The 20,407-nt window shown below is 44.0% G+C and overlaps 1 protein-coding gene across 2 annotated transcripts in view; it reads right to left on the reverse strand.

Annotated features, from left to right (window-relative positions):
- Positions 1 to 16,911: 16,911 nt before the first annotated feature.
- Positions 16,912 to 20,407, reverse strand: part of LOC138472198 (ephrin type-A receptor 2-like) — a 197,500-nt gene continuing 194,004 nt past the window's right edge. Inside the window, exons 10-11 of one of the 2 annotated variants that reach the window (XM_069610246.1) lie at positions 19,305 to 19,429; positions 16,912 to 17,463 (exon numbers count right to left, since the gene is read on the reverse strand). In XM_069610246.1, the coding sequence (XP_069466347.1) occupies positions 17,290 to 17,463; positions 19,305 to 19,429 (299 nt within the window). In that variant the 3' untranslated portion in view covers positions 16,912 to 17,289. The remainder of the gene's footprint in view (positions 17,464 to 19,304; positions 19,430 to 20,407) is intronic. The other variant, XM_069610247.1, reaches the window with a different exon arrangement.

A 20,407-nucleotide genomic window follows, 5' to 3' on the forward strand; every position in this document is an offset into this window, starting at 1 on the left:
CAGATACAAACAATACAGACCCCATTGCTTATGGCAATTGCAGAGCCTATTCCACAGCCAAAGAAGCAGCATACTTAAAAACCCAGATGATATAGAATATCCTTTCCTTGAATTGTCTTTACAATCTATAGACAGCACAGTTCCCTACAATTCCCCTTCCCGAGCCTACATTATCAAATAACAAACACCAAAGGAGAAAAAGGAGTTGTGGACCAGGAGAGATTGCTCTCTTTCTCCGACCACCTTTGGCGACAACATTTTTCAGGGAAAACTGTTCTGCCCCACGCACTGATCACTATTGCCCTCAAACAATTACACTTGTCAGCACAGATGTCCGGAGAATATACTGCTGCAGATTTACAGAAGAAATGGTTTAACCCAAACCTCCAAGATCTTGGTGCTGATTTTATAACAAACTGTATCATATGCCAAAAGTATACAACTGGTTGCATCCTCAAGACACTCAAAGTGACCTTGCCCCGCCCATCATGATCCTTTCGACACCTAAACATCAATTACGTTGACACGATTAACAGGTGCGGTCTCTATCAGTATCTTATTCTTGTGGTTTGTCAATTTTCACGAGGGACCCCATTTCTTTAATGGCATGTTCAAGGAAATATCCTTTCTGCAAGGAATAAAACAAATTGTGTTCTAATTATCACCCCAGGCCAATTGGGTTGTGAAGAGAATGAATGGCTTGCTGAAACAGACTAGCTAAACTCTTCAATACATTGAGACATCCTTGGTTACACTGTTTTCCTATTGCCCTTTTTGCACTGCACAACCAGCCAGGGTCAGACCATCACCTTACTCCACATCACATGAAATAGTAAGAGGCAGGAGGTTCCTGTCACACCCAAATGCACAGCACGTGATGCACATAAGTCTGTACAGATTTTGGGAGAATAGTTTCAGGGATATCTCAGGGAACTAACAAAGTCTGTCAGCTTTACATCTCGCCACGTCAGAACACAACGACAAGAGCTAGCTCCACCACTGCCTAGCACCTCATCACAGCAGAAAAAGGACTCATTGCAAGCACAGTCGCATCTATTCCCCAACAACATAGTATTTGTACAGAACTTTGTGCTTAAGTGGAAGGTACAGCGCTTCGGTGGCACGTTCAACGTGGTCTCTGCTACTCACACCACTGTCAACTTATCGGGAAGAAAACACTGGATCCATCTCAGCGACATTCACAAAGACAAGTGTTCCATCATCCCCCTGCCCCAGTAGCAGGAGGGAAAAGAGGGGGTGGGAGTGTTGAAGAACGAGAGTATTTACTTAACATTTGTAAATCCAATAACTTCTTTGCATCCATTTGGACGTATACACAGGATAGAGATTTTACTGCAATGCTGGAAAAAGACAGAAATCGAAGAGACTGTATCCCTTTTGATGTTTGCTCTTCTGCATCTTTATTTTCATGTTATATTAAATGTGTTTTCATCCTAGGAATGTTAGGTTATTTAATAGTACTAACACTGTTCAGGTTGGTTTCTGTGAATAGAGTTAGGCGGGATATTCCTAATCCAAGTGCTGTTCCAAGCAGATTTGATGATGTACACCACCATGCCGAAGATAATAATGGGTACCGCCACAGGCAGTGGGGAGGGAGAAATCTGAAGACCCCTGTTTTGTCTGTAAATGGATTCCTTATGCAGCCGCCACACTCAAATAGTTTTTTTGCCTCAAGAGATGGCATCAGAGATAGCAAGTTGTTAGTTAATTTGGCTTCATTCAGGGTGTGAGGCACCGTTCAGGAACATAAGGTGCAGTGGTGTTAACATACTTGATCGAAATAAAATGACATTTTCAATCTGACCAAATTCTTTTGATCTTTTATTCGGTCAAATTAAATTAAATAAATATATGGGGAAAGGTAAGGGAATAGGTTATGGTGGGGAAAGTGGGGGTGGGAGTACAGGGGTCTCCCCCCACATTTTCGACAAAATAAATTGGTAAAATTGACAAATGTCAAATATTTTCGATCAAGTAGACCTAAACCAGGTGCAGATACAGTGGGTGGGGATAAACAAAAGAGCATATGACAACAGTGATGTGAATTTGAAGGTGATAAAGGACAAGCACTTGAGAGATCTCATACAGATGTATCAAGGAAGGGGACAGGCACACATGACTGACCTTTGGGGAAAAAAGTTACAAATAGTGAGTTTGTTTTCACAGCATCACATCAATCCAAGTGTTCTGATGACATTGGGCCTGTGGAGCTACACCTAGGTTACAGATGAAAGGCGCTGTGTTTTATAAAGGCAAATGGTTTAAAGGGTTGACTGAATGTAGGGCAGGGGGGATGTTTGGGCTACCCAAGAGTGAGGCCTTAAAAATAAATGAAACTTGCTCTGCAACATGGGGCAAGTCTATAAACAGTTTAACGTGGATTGATTAACATAAACCCCCTGCTAAGATTATGAAAATGTCTAGATTCTCACTGTGTTTCAGAAGCAATGGCACCATGTCCTGGGGGTGAATAATAATTACAACACCACTGTTGATCTTCCTGATCTCCGAGGGGACATCGCAGAGATCATGGGCATTTACTGGGTGTGGGCGGTACTGGCCTATACGCAAAGGCCGCCGTCCTGGGGAGATGTCTGTTCCCGGGCAACTTTGCAAGCACTGGTGTTGATGATACCAGACATCAATCTTACAATCATCCACAAGCATCTGATGACCCAGCCTATGTATCTACTGCATCAGGGAGTGCACCGTTTGTTGAGCCCGAGCCATCAATGATGAATTAACTATTTGTCTCAAAACCCGAGTGACAATCTAAATGTGACCCTGCAGGAGTACAGGCTGTTTAGCCATGCAAAAATGTTTCTGCATTGTTCTTTGCTCTTCGAGTGCAAACAGGAGTGAATGCCAAATGGCTTCAAATTGCCATACAGGAACTCCTTCAATTGGCAAACAACACAGAACGAGATCAATGCCACCAAGGAAGAACCACAGGCTATATGAATAACCACCTTACAGAATCGTTATGTCCTAGATATGCTCACTGCCACGGAAGGTGGAGTGTGTGCAAAACTGGGTACGTCTTGCTCTACATTTACACCCACTAACAATGAAAATAATGACCTCTATCACAAGTGATAAATACACTGCACACTTTGCGCACCACCATGAAGAAAAAAGGTGGGGTTCAGAATAATGACTGGTTCACATAAATCTTTTAATTGGTACCTTCATGGATGAGGACAATCTTAAAGGTTCTGCTGCCTTTCATCATCATACTGCTTGTTCTTTTTTCTACACTTGCCAATTAGTCCCAGGGTGTTGCAAGAAGATGCTGAGTAAAGTAACACCCATGATATCACTCAATACAGACTGTCAATGAACTACCTGCACAAAATGCCCAAACTGATAAATGGATCCCCCAGAGCAAGCTTCCATGCATGGTTCAAATAGAACACCCCATTGGTCCTGCGGGAACTTTGTTTACATGCCCAAATGACCGTGAGAATAACATTGAAGCATATGTTGGCGATTGTTCTGTATTACAGTGCAGCCCAGAAGAATATACAGTAGAAAGAAACATGTTTTTAAAGTGTGGGTGCCCAAACTGCCTTTGATAAAATGTAAGAGAAATTTGGGGTAGTTGATAACTCCACTAGAGGGGTAATGCACAGATGCGGGGGCAATGTTGCAAACATGACAGGAAGTACAAACTACATGAAAATTATTTAAGTGAGCATTTCTGTCATTTTGATTGCATTCGGGTTAGGCTTTGTAACTAGAGAATTGCATTTCTGTCATCTTTTATTGCAATTATAGGGTTTGCGGTCACCGACTGGAATGGAGGCTGTTGTATTATATTGAGATCACCCTTAACTTGGGCAGTTTGTTTCCACCTCCTATCAAGGAGCCCTGCAATACTAATTTTTAGCACTTCCCTTACTGAAGAGTCTGTCACACACATCTCCCCCCCAACCCCATGTGCCTACAGTAAGCCAAGAACCAGGCCAGGTTATACGGAATATATTTGTATTCATTTTGGAAGATATGTAATAGAGATCATACTAAAACAACACACACCGCCACATTTTTGGCTCACAATTAAACCTCTTGTTACACAAATAAATCATGCAAATCGGTTGGAAAAACACAAATCACAATACTTTACTTGATACAGATTTCACTTCAAGAAATAATCAAACTGGTCAATGAACAGAAGCAATTTACATAAGTAGTGCTGTGCAATTTCGATTTTTCTATGCGCTTAAATGGCTAGCAGTCTGGTTTATAGATTTGTACAATTGCATATGGCAATTATGATTTCCCACACACTTTGGCTTTAAAATAACAGGGTGATTTAGCCGTTTGTTTTCAGACCCCCTTACTGAAAGGTCTGTGTTGGGGAAGTTGGACAGTAAATATTTCTATGAATTGAGAATTTTGGATTTCAGACCCCCCCTCCACTTAAAGGCCTGTGTTGGGGAAGCTGAAATCATAGGATTACCTAATTAAATTACAGTCTATAGTTTTCAGTGCACACTGGAAACAAGCTTGGTTAATTTAAAGTTTTAATAAAAATCACCCCGCAGTGTTCTGCCAAGGGGAGTTAAATTAATATTTTTAGTTGAATAGGTAAAGGATCTACACAGTTTTACCCCTGCTACCCACTAAAAAGGGCAAGGATTTAAGGCAAGCAGATTCCCCCACTTTTGGTTTCAATTGGCTCAATTCTACTTGCATTGAAAGTCTCTGTTTAAAGTTCAGAAAAGCCAGCTGCATATCAGGACTCTCTTGGAGGACAGGCCAAGGGTCTGGTCACACCACTCTCAAGGAAGGTCCCCAGCTCTTCACCATAGGACGCAGTCAGCTTTTAGGCCTCCCCAGAAATTGGCAGCTCCAACCAGATACAATCTCAGCAATCTTTTCTGGTGTTTACTTGTGGCTCTCAGATGGTAATTTTCAGCAGTTCTCCCCTTTCCTCATAGTGCATCCACTTTATATACCAGTGATAACACCATCAAGATTTCAATACTGGGCGGTGCCCTGCAAGAATTCAGGATTGGACAGTTACCCTTCTCTCTACTTCCAAGTCCAGCCTCTCTCCAAGGGTTGTTTTAGGAATGTGGAGCACACCTATGGCAATTCCCAATTGCAATACCCTTTTGTTTTCAAGTAAACTTTTTGGCAAAAATAAGTTAAGGGGCAAAACTTGAAATTGTAACTGCCATAATATATATATTTTTCGATTCAGCTAATCATGGGAATAAATAATACAACAGCTGGGTCTGCACCATTTTGCATGGGCGTTTGGCAATTTTTCACTGTTATTACAAAAAGTAGAATTGTAAGGAATATGCAATTTATTCCCCACAATCCTAATTTTACTTTCCACCAGTTCACAAACTCTCAAATTCAGAACATGTTCAGAGCAGCCAGGAATACATTTTAACTGGTCATTACAATTTCCTAAGTCACAGGTGGAGGAGTTCTATTTCAACAAGGTCGCCTGGAAATTATCTAAAGAATGGCACAGAAATGAAGGCAGCACAACTTATGGTTGCTGAGAAAAATGGCTAAATGATAATAGCCCTTTTAAATTAATAGCACATCTTCATGTTATGCAAATTGTAGCTCTCTTTCTCAAGGCCATTTGACACTGAGACCCAGCCTGTGACGAGAGGTTTTTCTTCATTAGTCCCATTGTGTAATGCTTACCTGGACTCCTCGGGAGCGTAATGCCGTCTCAACCTGGGGACCTGGTACTTGACACCTTTTGGATTCTCTTTCTGTTTTAAAACAATAACAACAATAGAACACTATAACATCTATTAACTAAAATACTACTGCATGACATGTGTGCTCCTTTGATCCCTCCCTTCTCATCTGTGTTTATTTTTTGTGGAGCTCTCCATCCTGCTTTTCTACAGGGGCGCATTTAGGTGAAGAAATAAAAATGCTTTTATGTTTAAGAATGAGTCTTGGGGTAAGTTGCTGGTGAAAATGCTGTAATCATTGAGGGCTTAAATTAGATTCCTACGTTGGAGAGATCTTTCTTTCTAATAACTTGCTTTTTTTCCTCTTTCTTTTGCATGTCTCGGAATTTAGGAAACAGGCTTATGGCTGAGAAGGACTGCCGAGTTACCCAGAATGCGATAACGTTTATGAAATGTGAGTTTGCCTATATGGAGTAACTGCAGCCTTCAGGGATGAGCGCGGAAACAACTGTGAGGTGAAAACTTTAAGAACCTTCAGGTACATAATGCTTATTTAACGTCTTATTCTTTTAACTATGAAGTTTGTATATTGTTAATTAAATACCTTTCGATTTGTCTGTAGGTTTTCGGAAAGCTGAGGAAAAAAATACCTTTGAAGATGCAGTGATTGTGGAAGAAACTTCTGACTGAAGATGCTGCGACTACAAGCGGAAACTGCTGACAGAACATGCTGTGGCTGAGGGTAAAACTTCTGATGGAAGATAGTCACTTTGGAGATAATCTTAGTCAGGTAAGCCTTTTCTATTAACTATTGAATTCTGTAAATTGCTGTGAAGCTAAAGTCCCTATTATCTCCTTTTAAAGGTTCTGTGAGGAGAAAAGCTGGTAGCGTTACCCACTGGCAGTGGATCAGACGTGAAGCGTGCGTTCCAGCGGAGGCATGGCTTAAATAGCTCCATCTGCAATATGAATAGAACCCCCTGCAACTTATGAATGGATCGTGCAGCAGTCATGTTAAATGTATGGAATGTACTGTAAAACATCACAATAGTCTATGGAGTGTATGCAGAGAATGATGTAGATGCCATGTGTGCCAGGCTAACACCCACATTTGACCTGGTTGACTTAATGTTCCCTGCCTAGCCTGAATGCATGAATGAGGATTATGCACACTGACTGGGATGTTGCTTGAGGTATAGGCTGCAGATTGGGATACACTTTCCAACACAGAGATCCCCCTCTGCAGACATCTGGCATCCTGTCCTCTTATCTGAAGGGACCACCCTTAGATCTGAAAAGTTTTTCTTTTTCCTATATTTTTCCAAAGTTCAGCCTTGATTGCCTCCCCTGTTTTCACACCTCCCTCCTACATTCCAATCAAGCACCCGCTAGGTCATCTGCCTTGCACAGACACGAGCGTTCAGAGACTCCAAATCTGGGGGACACTGGGTTTTCAACAACCTTAATGCAGGCCACATTTTATTGCAGTTATAAAGTGATGTGATGCACAAACCACATTTTCTGTATCCGGGTGAGGGGGGCGGGGAGTGCAGGAGTCCTTTGTGAAGTTTGCCCAGAGACCCACCATTTGTCCTTGGCTAAACGAACACATACATTGCATTTGCTAACATCAGCCTTGATTCTCTGGCATACGCTGTGTTTTACTGATCAGAGTTCACTTTGCTTTTGCACTGGAAGGGCTGTTTCTTTCAGTCATTAATAAAATACACTTTAAATTATCTGCTGTTCATTTTTCTGCTGAAAGGTGGGTCTGAATTGTCACAGAGCACCACTTCAGTGAAAATGCTGCATTTATCTTTCAGCCAGTATTGTTTTGTGCTTTTCCAATCTGCACTCAGATTACATTTTTGTTTTATCTTTCTCTGGATTTCCACTGTAGAAAGACACCCACATAGTCTGCCCAAATAGGCCCCTTTCCAGAGTGCAGGTTTCTGAATGATGGCATGTCATTTCACCAGTGGGCCCTTCAGTTCTGTTGGTTTGGGGCCTTTCATTAAACTCCACATGCCCTCCATCCTGTTTTTCCATGATTCTTTCATGGGGGAAGAGCAGGACAGAGTGTGTTTTTTTCCACGTCTCATATTTTTCTTTTTGGTTGGAGCCCGTCTGGCTCAATTTCCTTCATTAGAGAGTGGGCACTCCAGCCTCCCCTTCCATCTTTGGGTTGGGGTGTAGCACAGCATACCCTTTAGACCTTTCTGGGGTCTCTGGGGTCTGTCCCCGGTCCCCCTCTTGTCTCCAGGCTGGAAGTGAAAGTAGTTAATTAACTAGCAAATAGAAGGAAAAAAAAGACATTCAGTACTTTTCCCACAACATATTTCCCCAGAGGTTTTACACAGAATTGACCTGAAAACCAGCATACCATTATAACACAAGACATTTTCACCATTTCACAAAACTTGATTTATTTGTTGTATTCCTTTTTACAATGAGCACTAAGTAAAGTATTCCCTATATTATATATATATATATATATATATATATATATATATATATACACACACACACACACACACACACACACACACACGTCTTTTTTCTATCCGATTTTTCATCCTTTCATTCCTCAGATGGTTCCTCTGCTCAACTTTCATTTGGCTCCTCGACCATTCATAAAGCTGGTCTGGGAAGACAGATTTTCAACCGATTGATTTCGACCTATATTTCTTCTGTCTGTTCTCTTTTTGGGATACAAATCTTTTAGGCAACAGAGGATATTCTATCTAAAATTCAAAGGCACCACACCAAGACTGGAGAAACTTCTGCTCCTTGGTCCAATGCCTTTGAAAATTGTACAGGTAAACCTTGTCCCCTACTTCCTACTCTTTCTTGGTGGTCTTTAGTAGATTTTTCTAAATTTGCCCTGAGCATAGGAAAAAGCACGCTGAGGTGCTTCCTTATATTTTCAATCTACTCATGAATAGTAGATGCATTTATGAGCGTCTGCTCCTGAGTTCTGTAGAGCAGATGCTGAGGTAACACTATTTTTCGTACAATCATGAGCTCAAATGGAGATATCTTAGTTGCAGAAGATGGTGTAGACTTAATAGCCATCAGGACAAGCGGTAATCGGATGTCTCAACTGGGTCCACACTTTGCCATGAACTCCTTTAAGGTGCTCACAATCGTCTTGTATCTCTCTCCAACCCCCACTTGAGGCCAAGTGGTAGGCAATGTGGAGTTTTCTTTTTACTCCCACATCTTTGCAATCAACTCACTATTAAATGGCTTAATCGATACCACTCAAGCCTTTGCGTGAGGCCGAAACGAGAGAACATGTGGTTGATCATTAGTGCAGCAGCCATCTCTGCCTTACAATTTGGGGCAGAAAGACATTCTACCCACTTTGTGAACAAGCATGTCACAGTCAACATGTACTGGTTTCCTCTAGAGGAGTGAATCATAGGCCCGATGAAATCGACTTGCAAATCTGGCCAAGGCAGTGTTATTCCCTTTTTTTGTAGGGGAGCTCTGTGTGTGAGTGGACTGGGTTGAAGTTGAGCACACACACAAGCCTCCCCTTTAGGTGAGTGCTGAGGTCCTGGCCCATGTGTGCCCAGTAGGCAACCTTGCGCAAGATTTCAAATGTTGTGTGAAACCCACTATGACCAGCAGTGGCTATATCATGGGCGTGGTCACATCAGGGTCCAGAATGAGGTAGGTACCACCCACTGGTCACAGCCAGATATCGCCCTTCTTACCAAGAAACTGTCTTGGATCCAAACCTCTTGGAAAACCTCAACACCCAGAGTTCCTCTTTAATGGTATAATCCAAATCTGTTAGACGAAAACTCACTGGGTCTTCAATGTGTTGTTAGAATTTTCCTATGATCGCGTCCGCTTTCTGTGCCATGCTCAAATCTGCATCTGGGGTATCTTTACTCCACTGGGCAGTCAAGAGTTCACTATTCGCATGAGTTTGCAACCTGGTGATAGAAGCAACTTGGATTTCGCCCAGCATCGATTCTGTTTCTATGAAATCTCGCTGCACGGCTCCGGTTTCACCTAGCTGGTCAGCCAGGTCATTCCCGGTCTTATCTGGCACCTCTATTTTCGAATGACCTCTTCTCTTCTTCTAATAGATGGCCATCTCATTGGAGGTCACCAGATCGTCAATTGACTGGATCGGTGTGGCATGCTTTGAGGGTTTATTGTTGGCACAAAGCATGCCTCGATTCTTCCAGTTAATCAGGTGCTCCACAAACCCATTCCTGACAATCTGAGTCAGTGATTATGACCAGTTCATAGAGTTGATGGTGCACTGCAGTAAGGATGGCTTGGTGAATGGCCATCAACTCTGCAACCTGACTCCTTCAGGGTCCTATTTTGTAACCAGCAGAGGGTTCCGGGGTATCATTCACCCAGGCATTCCCAATGCCAGCCACTAGTTCTTTTTCCCCCCTTATCAACATGGTAGGAGCAGCCATCCACGTAAACTGTGGGTATCCCCTGACACACGTCTTCTTCATAGACCTTATATGGGGAAGTTAAGTAAGCCTCCATGGTGTTGTTGGTAAATAGACTTTCGTCTTCAAGACTGCAAATCCGCCAACCCTTGCCCTAGGGGACTCTTCTTGGTTTGGCCATATTAGACGCCCACAGGAAAGCCTTGTATGGACAGAATTCAGGAAGTAATTTTGGAATTACTGATGGTCCCTGCCCAGATTATGTCACCTTGGAGATATTGCAAGGGTTGATGACGAGTCTCGACAATGATGTGCTCCCCCTGGATGAATGGCCGGTAATTTTTCAATGCCCACACTGTGGCCAGGAGTGCCTTCTAGCAGTCATTGAAATTTTCCTTTATGGAGGGCAAAATCTTGCACGCATACGAGATGACTTTTAATACAACACTGCTGTTAGGCAAGTATCTGAGAATCCTGTCTCCAAGAGGAACGTCTTGTTCTTTATGGGGTAAGCCAAACAAGGAGCCTGGAGAGGCTTCATTTCAGTTGTTTAACTGCCTCGGCTTGTTTAAGTCCCCACTCCCACTTGACTCCGGTCTTTAATGACTGGACCAAGGGTCGAGGGACCTCTGCGTAGTCTTCAATTAACTTCTGACTGTAATTAATGAGTTCAAGAAGTCTTTTTAATTCTTGCAGAGAAGTAGGATCTTTTCATTTCATTAAGGCTTCCACCTTCTTCGCCTGGGGATTAAGTCCCTCATGGGTGATTTCGTGCCCCAATCCACTCTGGTCTTGCACCACTGCGCCTTCTGAAAGGACAGTTTTGCTGTGGCTTTATGCAACTGTGTTAGAACATAGCAGATCTCTGCTATATGTTCCTCCAAAGTTGAGCTCTTGATCAGATCATCATCTACATAGGGCAGGTTTCCTCTTTTGCCCAAGTCAGGCATGGCCTTATGTATAAAGATGTTGAACTCATTGCCAGAGTGTATGTATCCAAAAGCGGGGTCTGGGTCTATGTGTATTGCTGCCCTTGAAGGTAAAGGCAAGCTTGTAATGAACTTCCCTACTCACCGGTACTGTCCAGTAGCCGTTGGTCAGGTCAATGGCGGTGTAAACCTTTGACCCTTGGATCTGTGCCAGGCCCTGATCGATGTAGGGAAGTCACCACCCTGACATGTAGAACTGTTTGTTCAACTCCCTCCAGTCGGCACATAATCTCCATTGGCCGCTTAATTTGAATATCCCCAGTACCGGATTGTTGAAGGTACTGTGAATCAGACAAATTATCCCACAGGATTCTAAATTCGTAATAATCTCTGTGGTGGACTAGAGAGATAACCGGTATTGTTTCACAAATACTGGAGTCATCTTGGGGTCCGTGGGAATGGTGCTTGAATGAATGGATGCGAGTCCACTAAAATTGTATCATGGAATTCCCGGAAAACCTGCTTCAGCTTTTGTCTTTGCTCCTCTGTTTCACAGGCATCAGTAAGATTAATCCTTTCCTCAACCATCTGCTTGAAACCGTGAAAGACCTCGAGCTTGGCAATTTCAGCGGTATCCTCCAGTCGGGTGAAGAAATCTCTTTTGATGGTGTTGACCTGGCCAGTAGGTTACAGCGATTCCCAGCAGTGTTCCTTGACTTTGAACACTACCTCCTCCCGCCTGATGTCACAGTTCAGCTGTTCCACCCTGTAGAGGCAAGACGAGTACACCATGAAATTTCCCTCAGTCCTAGTAAAAATCTTTTCTGAAGAAATACAATCACCAATGTCGAAACAGTTGTTTGGGATTGGAACCATGATTTCATTACCTAAATCAAAAGAATAATGTTGGGCATCAACCACCATTCTAATAATAATCTCCAACAAAAAGGTTTGTTTTTAAATCCGGATTTAAAAACAAACCTTTTGGTTGGAGTTGGGAATTTAAATTTATATAGGCGTCCTGATGTTTGAAGTGTTGTTCTCAATTTTGAGGAGAATGGTAAATTGTCGCACCTGTCCTGCGATGGTAATTTCTTCTCACACTTTAACTTCAACCGCGCAAGGCAGCAACTGAGCTGACCGGAATGCTTTTTCAAAGTTATCAATGTCCATGAGGTTACCCACCTCCACCAGTCGGGACCAGGCCTTTAGTATTAATTCGATCCAAATTGATTGCGAACCAGTTGAGAATGTCACTTTCCAGATAAAAGGTGGAAGGGACATCTCTCACGATCCAACAATAATGCTCTATGCTTTTGTTGTCAATGGACATTTTTAGCATACACCTTCTAGGCAGGAGATGTTTGGAATTTGGGGTTTCCAGACCTACTTCCCATTTGTCAATACATTTAAATGTGGGAATGGTCGGATCTTTTGGGAGTTTCCTGGCTAATTCTTCTTTGGATGAAGCTCCTTCCATTATTCAGGCATACTCTGGCGTGCACTAGCTCCTCCCCCTCATTTAACTGAATGGCGAAAAACAACTGGTCGCCTTTTTTCTGATTGTTCATCAGATTTTGAGCAGGTTCTTCCTTTTCTTGCTTCACAGGACTCAAAGATTTCTTCGGATTTTGGATTGGTGTAAATTGTTAGGGTGTTCCCTTCGAGTGTGAATTGCCACTTAAAACTGTGAGGAAGATTGATTTTCAAGAACAGAGAAAGGCTCCCATCACCAGTTTGTTATCCTACAGAGATGACACGGATGTCTGCGACTTGGTTATTCTTGAAATGGAATTCTACTTTCTCAGAAAGTCGATCAATTAAATGACAGGTACCATTCATGATTACATAATTGGTAGGCTGGTAAGTCTGGGTCCAGAGGACCTTGTTTAAACCGTCGTGGTGATAGCATCCTCAGGAGATTGTTCCCCAGTAAACAAGGTGTGCCCTCTGGAGCCACGGCCATCACCAGATGTTTCAGTCAATATCACCCACTTTTATTTCCCGATCCACAGTCCCTGCGACAGAAATGTCATTCCCGTTGAAATTTTGTAGTTGTCCAGGAAGTGGTGCAAGGGGAATTTGGTGACCCTACACAGTTCTGAGTTTAGTTGGTTAAAGGTCTTTTTGGATAGGAGGGTGGCTTGGTATCCGGTATCCACCAGAGCTGATAATTCACATTGGGCCTGCAACCTTACAAGTGTGTAAAATCTGCCTTCTTTCTCCTCCAGGGTGCAGAGAAAGCATGAGTTATTTGCCAGCCCAGTGGTCATTGTGTGATCATAGGCAATTTTCTTTGTCGGGGATCAGGAATCTGTAAAGAAGATTTTACAACTGGCAATCAGCAGATTTGGCCATCATGGCACAACAGCTCAACCGCCCCTGTACAATGGGTTACTGTTATGTTATGTTACTTGACATTTATATAGCGCTCTATATATCATTGGTATGATCTCAAAGCAATGGTAGGATGAACGCCCTTGGGAACCGCAGTTCTGGTCAGTAGAGAGAGAGAGATAGATAGAGTCGTAGGGTGCATAGGTGCACCAGATGTGTGCAGCTGATGTAATTGCCAGATGGTAGCTGCAGCCTAGCATTAGGTGTGTTGCCGAAGGTATCAGTAGGATGTGTGCACTCTGGTGGGTAGACACCCAGACTGGGTTCTGGCTGCGTTAGGCCTGAAGGACGCTTATGTGAGCAACTAGGCAGGAATGTCATTGGATAGCTGCGTTTTATTAGGGTGATGAGGTGTTCATGGGGTAGTATTCATATGTGAACAGCTAGCCCGGTTTTTCTCAGGGGTATAGCTGTGTTCTAGTTGTCTGATGGAGTATAAGTATAGTAGAGAGTAAGCATAGTGATGGTATATGATGTTTATCTTTAAGGCGCCAGAGACTAGGCACAGTAACAGGTTGGCAGGGAATATAGCGACACACGGACACACAGTGGCAGGGGGCTGGGCTTACAGCAACAGGAGGGGCATACGGATATAGAGCAACAGCATGGGGAACAGTGACACACGTGTGGGGCATGCTAACATTTACATTTGCATTTCTATCTAGTTGCGATTCAGGCTAATGTTTGCGACTTCATCCAGGTGAGGCACATGCTTCCATCCACAAGTCCATCTAAGTGTGGGACATGTTGACATTCATAGTTCCAGCTAGGTGTGGCACATGCTAACATTCACAATTCCATCTAGGTATGGACAAGTTGACATTCATAGCTCCATCTACGTGTGCGACGTGTTAACAATCACATTTCTATCTAGGTGCGACTCAGGCCAACGTTCATGATTTCATCTAAGTGTGGCACATGCTACCATTCACAATTCCATCTAGGTGTGGCACATGCTACCATGCACAATTCTGTCTTAGTGTGGCAAATGTTAACATTTACAATTCTACCTAACTGTGGGACATGCTAGCATTCACAGTTCTATCTAAGTGTGGCACATGCTACTATTTATAATTCTATCTAAGTGTGGCACATGCTAACATTTACAATTCCATCTAAGTGTGGCACATGCTGGGACATGCTAACATGCACAATTCCATCTAGATGTGACGCAGGCTAATGGTCATGATTCCATCTGAGTGTGGTACATGCTACCATTCACCATGCTACCATTCTGGTGCACCATTCACAATTCCATCTAAGTGTGGGACATGTTGACAATTGTATTTCTCTCTAGATGCGACTCAGGCTAATGTTCACGATTTTATCTCTAAGTGTGGTACATGCTACCATTCACAATTCCATCTTAGTGTGGAATATGCAATCATTCACAATTCCATCTAAGTGTGGCACATGCTAACATTTAAAATTCCATCTAAATGTGGCACATGCTAACAATTATAATTCTATCTATGTGTGGCACATGCTAACAATTACAAGTCCATCTAAGTGTGGGACATGCTACCATTCACAGTTGTATCTAAGTGTGGGGCATGCTGACAACTGCATTTCTATCTAGATGCGACTCAGGCTAATTTTCACAAATTCATCTAAATGCGGCACATGCTACCATTCACAATTCTATCCAAGTGTGGCACATGCCAACATTTAGAATTCCATCCAAGTGTGGGACTTGATAACATTCACATTTCTATCTAGAAGCGATGCAGACTAACATTCATAATGACATCTAAATGCTCTAATCCCCAACCATGCCACACTTACTTGGGTGGTTGATGCTGTTTGACGGCAGGTCCCTGGCTTCCCCTGCTGACACCTGCGGACACTGTTTGGAGCTGCCATTGTTGGAGCCGTCCTTTGCCTTTGGGCCCTCGGCCGCAGGGGCTGCCCTGGGATGGATCATTATATGGAGAGGAGGGGCCAATCAGATGCGTGGCGGGATGGGAGGAGGGAAGCAGGAACAGATTTAGGACAATGCGGGGGCATGGGGGAGCAAGAATTCTCGTTTTAAAAAACGGATTGGGCCAAATTGGATCCTGGAGGGGCGAAACACTCACCTTCCACAGTGTTGTAATGGGGGTGTGCAAGTTTGTACGGGGCGCTAGACCCATAACACCTGGAAGTGTAGGCCAATCACGGGCTGTGGACGGGAAGAAGGAACAGACTCGGGATGATGCAGGGGCATGGGGGAGCAAGAATTTTCGTTTTAAAAAACGGATTGGGCCAAATTGGAACCTGGAGGGGCGAAACACTCACCTCCCACAGTGTTGTAATGGGGGTGTGCAAGTTTGTACGGGTCGCTAGACCCATAACACCAGGAAGTGTAGGCCAATCACGGGCTGTGGACGGGAAGAAGGAACAGACTCGGGATGATGCAGGGGCATGGGGGAGCAAGAATTTTCTTTTAAAAAAACAGATTGGGCCAAAATGGAGCCTGGAGGGTGGGGGGGGGGGGTGAAACATTCACCTTCCACAGCGTTGTAATGGTGGTGACGACAGTTGTGTCCTATCCACCGAGACTATGTTGTTAACCTTTTCCCTCGGTTGTATAGGAACACCTATCCGCTGGGCTACAGTCAGGTCCATGTAATTCCTGACTGCTCCACAGTCTATATACTCCTCAAGGGGGTGCATCCTCTGAGGTTGCTCGGGACAAATGAGGATTACTGGTCAAGCTGAACCAAAACTGAAGAGTTGAGTGAAGCTGCACTGCCTTTATTTCCCAGACGAAGTCAACAGCTACAAAGCCATGTTCAAAAGCTTAATTGTTTGATGGACTGAAGGAGTGATGATAGATAGTTGGTTAATTGGAGGGGAGGCATGATCACGCCGAGCTTCGACGCACCCGGAGGGTAGCCTGCCTGCTGCTAGCGTGTGGAACATTCTAAAAGGCTATAAGGGTGCCAAACCAATCATAGTGGGTCACATAATGAAGAGCCCTATAGTTTGAAGAACCAATGGATCGTTGTGTATTTAGTGACAACAATTGTGACCAGTTATTGGGGGTGGGTTTTGATGCCCATCTGTCTTAAGTAGCCAATCATAACCAGTGGCTATATAGAACATATATGTAGATGTTCACAGAGAGCCAACCACAGGTACTAGTTTTGTAGTTTGTCACAGAGTTTGACGTCAGTAGTGACGGGTTTTCATTATGAAAGAGTTGTGTTTCATGAAATGTGTTGAGATCCAGCTGTGCGGTGTCAGATTATGCCCTTTGTACTCCCATTTTAGATAAATGATATTAAAACAGAAACGCACTTTGCCAAACTTCTTCAGTCGTTTATATTATTGATGTTTGAGTAACTTCTGCATCCCCATCCACCTCTGAGTATTACGGTCTCCTCTTAAAGGGCTCTTAGGAGTAAGAGTTCAACACGGACATTCTGACCAAACCCATAGTATTTTCGTTGAGGCAGGGAACCCCCTTTCAGAGACAGGGAATGTTAGGTTTCTCTTTATTTTCTTGACAAAAAAAGTTTATAACAATGCCACATGTTTCAGTCCCCTCCATGTGCACCCTTACAGGTGCTTCCTGACATCATGCTTTTCAATGTCTATTAAATTTAGTGCATGCATATAAAAATCATCTGCAATAGAGGCATCACCGCAAGTGCACACTTGCTTTCCTCATTGGCTAGTGTAAAAATTACCCCAACTCTGTCCTCCTAAATATTAACTTCATTGTCAATCTTGTCATTGTGGGTCTTAATAACCCTGCTAAGTAACTCGATGGCTTGAAGATTTCAGATAACTCATACTAGTTTCCATTGGAAGTGTTCATCCTTGCTAAGGTTAGGCAGGACCTGGAAAATCAGGTCACCGGTACTCATCCTCTGAGAGAGTCTGGAACTCATACTCCTTGCTGAGGGTGCCCTGGCCCTCCTGCATCAGGGCCTGGATACGCACAACGTACGTGGTGCCTGCGTCCAGCTTTGGGATGGTGACGGAGGTTCCCTCGCAGCGGTGCACACAGTAGCTGTTCTGATCATTCTTTAAAGTGAGAAGAGCACAAGAAATAAGATTAGAATAAATGTTAAACCATGAAAGCAACGTTCACCATCAAGTACATTTCCATTTTGTAAAATGCAGAGCAAGTCCAATTTTGAAGGATCTTTGTCACACTAGGATTGGCAGAGTAGGAGAGGGGTGGATGAGCAGCAAGTAGAATAACTCCTACTTGAATAAAAATACAACTAAAGGGCACCCAGAACAATTTAATAATACAAATTAAACAAACAAAGGGACTGGCCAGATCAACAAATCGAAGAGTGTGTCTTATAGAGGACTAAAAGAATTGTCAACAAGAGTCTCCATTGTCTTTTCCGGCTTCTATCTATGCATCCATGGATGTATGTACGTACATTCAGGTGGCGCATGCTTGTATGTATGCATGTTTCTTTGCAAAGCAATCAATACTGCCTTCCGGCCCTTTCAGCAATATGTGTGGAGGAGAAAAGGGACACAGTAAGAAGAACGGGAGAGATGGGAAGAGGAGGCGAAACTGGAAGAGAAATCAGGCCCTGAAAGCGAGTTAGTACTTAGCCAGGACTAAGATGGGGACTGGAACAAGGTGCCAGGAGAAGAGTGCAGTCCCTTTCCCTATCCACTGTCTATAGAAAAGTCCCACCCTGGTTAGAGCCGGAAGGATAGCTCAAGGGTAAAGTGTTCGGCTTGGAAGCAAAACAATGCAGAGCAGCATGGGTTCAATACCAGGTCTCTCGCTTGGAGGCTGGACACCAACATAAAGAGTGATATAAAAACCCAGTCGATTGATTTTTTCTTTTAACTCGCTCTCCCCCAAATGGACAAGTAAGGGGGGCTCTTGGAGTGTCTATCTACCGGCCTATATCTCGGGTTTAGAGTCTCAACCAAATTCTTTAGCTCACCATCCTTTCACAGAAGAGGCATTTCCACGACATAGCCTCCTGCCCAAGGGCAGTCCATTACCGAAATGCCAGGCAATTCTCTTCTGAACAAGAGTACCAACAGCAACCCCCAAATGGATACATTTGCGTGTAGAGTTCAGAACATGTGCTAGAGTGAGGGTGAGCAGGAGACCCTGCCAGCTAATGCACCTTCATTTCCCTAGGCAGACCCACTTCTAGGAGGACCAGGACGTTGGAGGGAGAGGGAGGTCACCCTTCGCCGAACGTTACGGGATACCTTGTGACTCTAGTAATTCATTCAGAGCGACCAGGTCTAGGCTGCAGAGCGGAAGTGCAGACCTCAGCTGCTCCATAGAGACTCCACTAGATTGAGGGAGGTGGGAACCCGAGGATTCAGGCCTCAAACGTTCATCGGGATTATGCAGTGGCTGTGCAAGAGGAGTAGGAAGGTCAGCAAAGAGGGTGCCAATGAGGCTGGAACTTGAAACTGAAGTGCAGGACTAAAATAATGTGCTCTGTTGTCACCTTGGCATTTGCAAAGTACTCTGGTAAAGAAGGCTGCATGAGGGGGAGTAAGAGGAAAGCTAGTTGAAGTGTACTGCTGATCGCAGATCACCGGATGCAAATTGCAAACTCTACCTTTCACAACAGCAATATTGCCATTAATGGAGAAAAGATAGTGGGACCATTAACAACAGTGCATTATACGCTGCTCTAAGCAGAGATAATCTAAAGCTTGTTGAAGTGTGCTCAGGGACCCCATGCAATTGGCTGCTCTGCCTTTCACTGGGTCTATATTATATGTGATAAATAACAGCGCTTAGAAGCATGACGCAGAAAACATGGCAGATGGAGAGGGAAGACGGGATGGGGAGGGGAGGTGATTCTGCATTTGGATGATGTGGTGTTGAGCGTGTCTACTTAGGTGAGAAGAGGACCACTCACTTTCTTGCTATAGGTGACCTCGTACTTCCAGACTCGGCTCTTCTGGCGCTGGGGGACAGTCCAAGAGAGGCTGAGGGTACTGCTGCTTCGGCTGTCCAGGTTTACCGATGTCACTCTTGGTGGTTCTGTGGGAGGCACAGGGCAAAGACAAGAATGCAACTGTTAAGTGTGCACAACAATTCATGATCCTTATTCCCCGCCTTTGAAAAACATTATGCCGCTTTCCTACACTCTCCATCCCACCCAGGAGCAGCCTGTAGTTACATCCCTCGCTCCGTTCCCTCTCTTTTAGCTCTCCAGATGTTTCAGACTACAAATCCCATCAGCCCTAGCCAACGTTGTCAGTGGTGAGAGATCATGGGTGTTGTAGGCCAGAACATCTGAAGAGCCAAAGGTTGCAGACCCCTGTTCTATAGCAAGCCCCACCCACCCCCCAGAAGGCAGTCGTAAATACTCAGATGAGTGGCCCCATTCAGAGCAAATGTGTAGATAGAAGCACAAAGGTCCGGAGGGCAGCACCCTAGGGTCACACGAGATACCCTATTCCGTGCTTCCACTGTGAAGGTGTAGTTCATGTAGGGCTCCAGGTCAAAGGCAGTCTGTGCTGTGCCCTTCAGCCCTTAGGGTGCCTCGGAGTAGCGCACGCTGGAATCACAGGGGTAGCACTGCCAGGAGTCAGAACGACATTGTTCACAGGTGACTGTATAAGTTACGTCCTGGAATTATTGATGTTCCCTGCCTGGATTATGTCACTTTGGAGATATTGCAATGGCTGGTGAGGAGTCTCGACAATGATGTGCTCCCCCTGGATGAATGGCCGGTAATTTTTCAATGCCCACTCTGTGGCCAGGAGTGCCTTCTAGCAGTCATTGAAATTTTCCTCCAGGGAGGACCAAGTCTTACACGCATACGAGATGACTTTTGATACACCACAGCTGTTAGGCAAGTATTTGAGAATCCTATCTCCAAGAGGTACTCCTTATTCTTTATGGGGTAAGTCAAACAAGGAGCCTGCAGAGGCTTCTTTTCAGTTGTTTAACTGCCTGTTTCGACCCCACTCCCACTTGACTCCATCCTTTAATGAATGGACCAAGGGTCGAGGG

This window comes from Ambystoma mexicanum, chromosome 8 (assembly GCF_040938575.1).
Source record: "Ambystoma mexicanum isolate Mex_15411 chromosome 8, UKY_AmexF1_1, whole genome shotgun sequence".
Lineage (NCBI taxonomy): Eukaryota > Metazoa > Chordata > Amphibia > Caudata > Ambystomatidae > Ambystoma > Ambystoma mexicanum.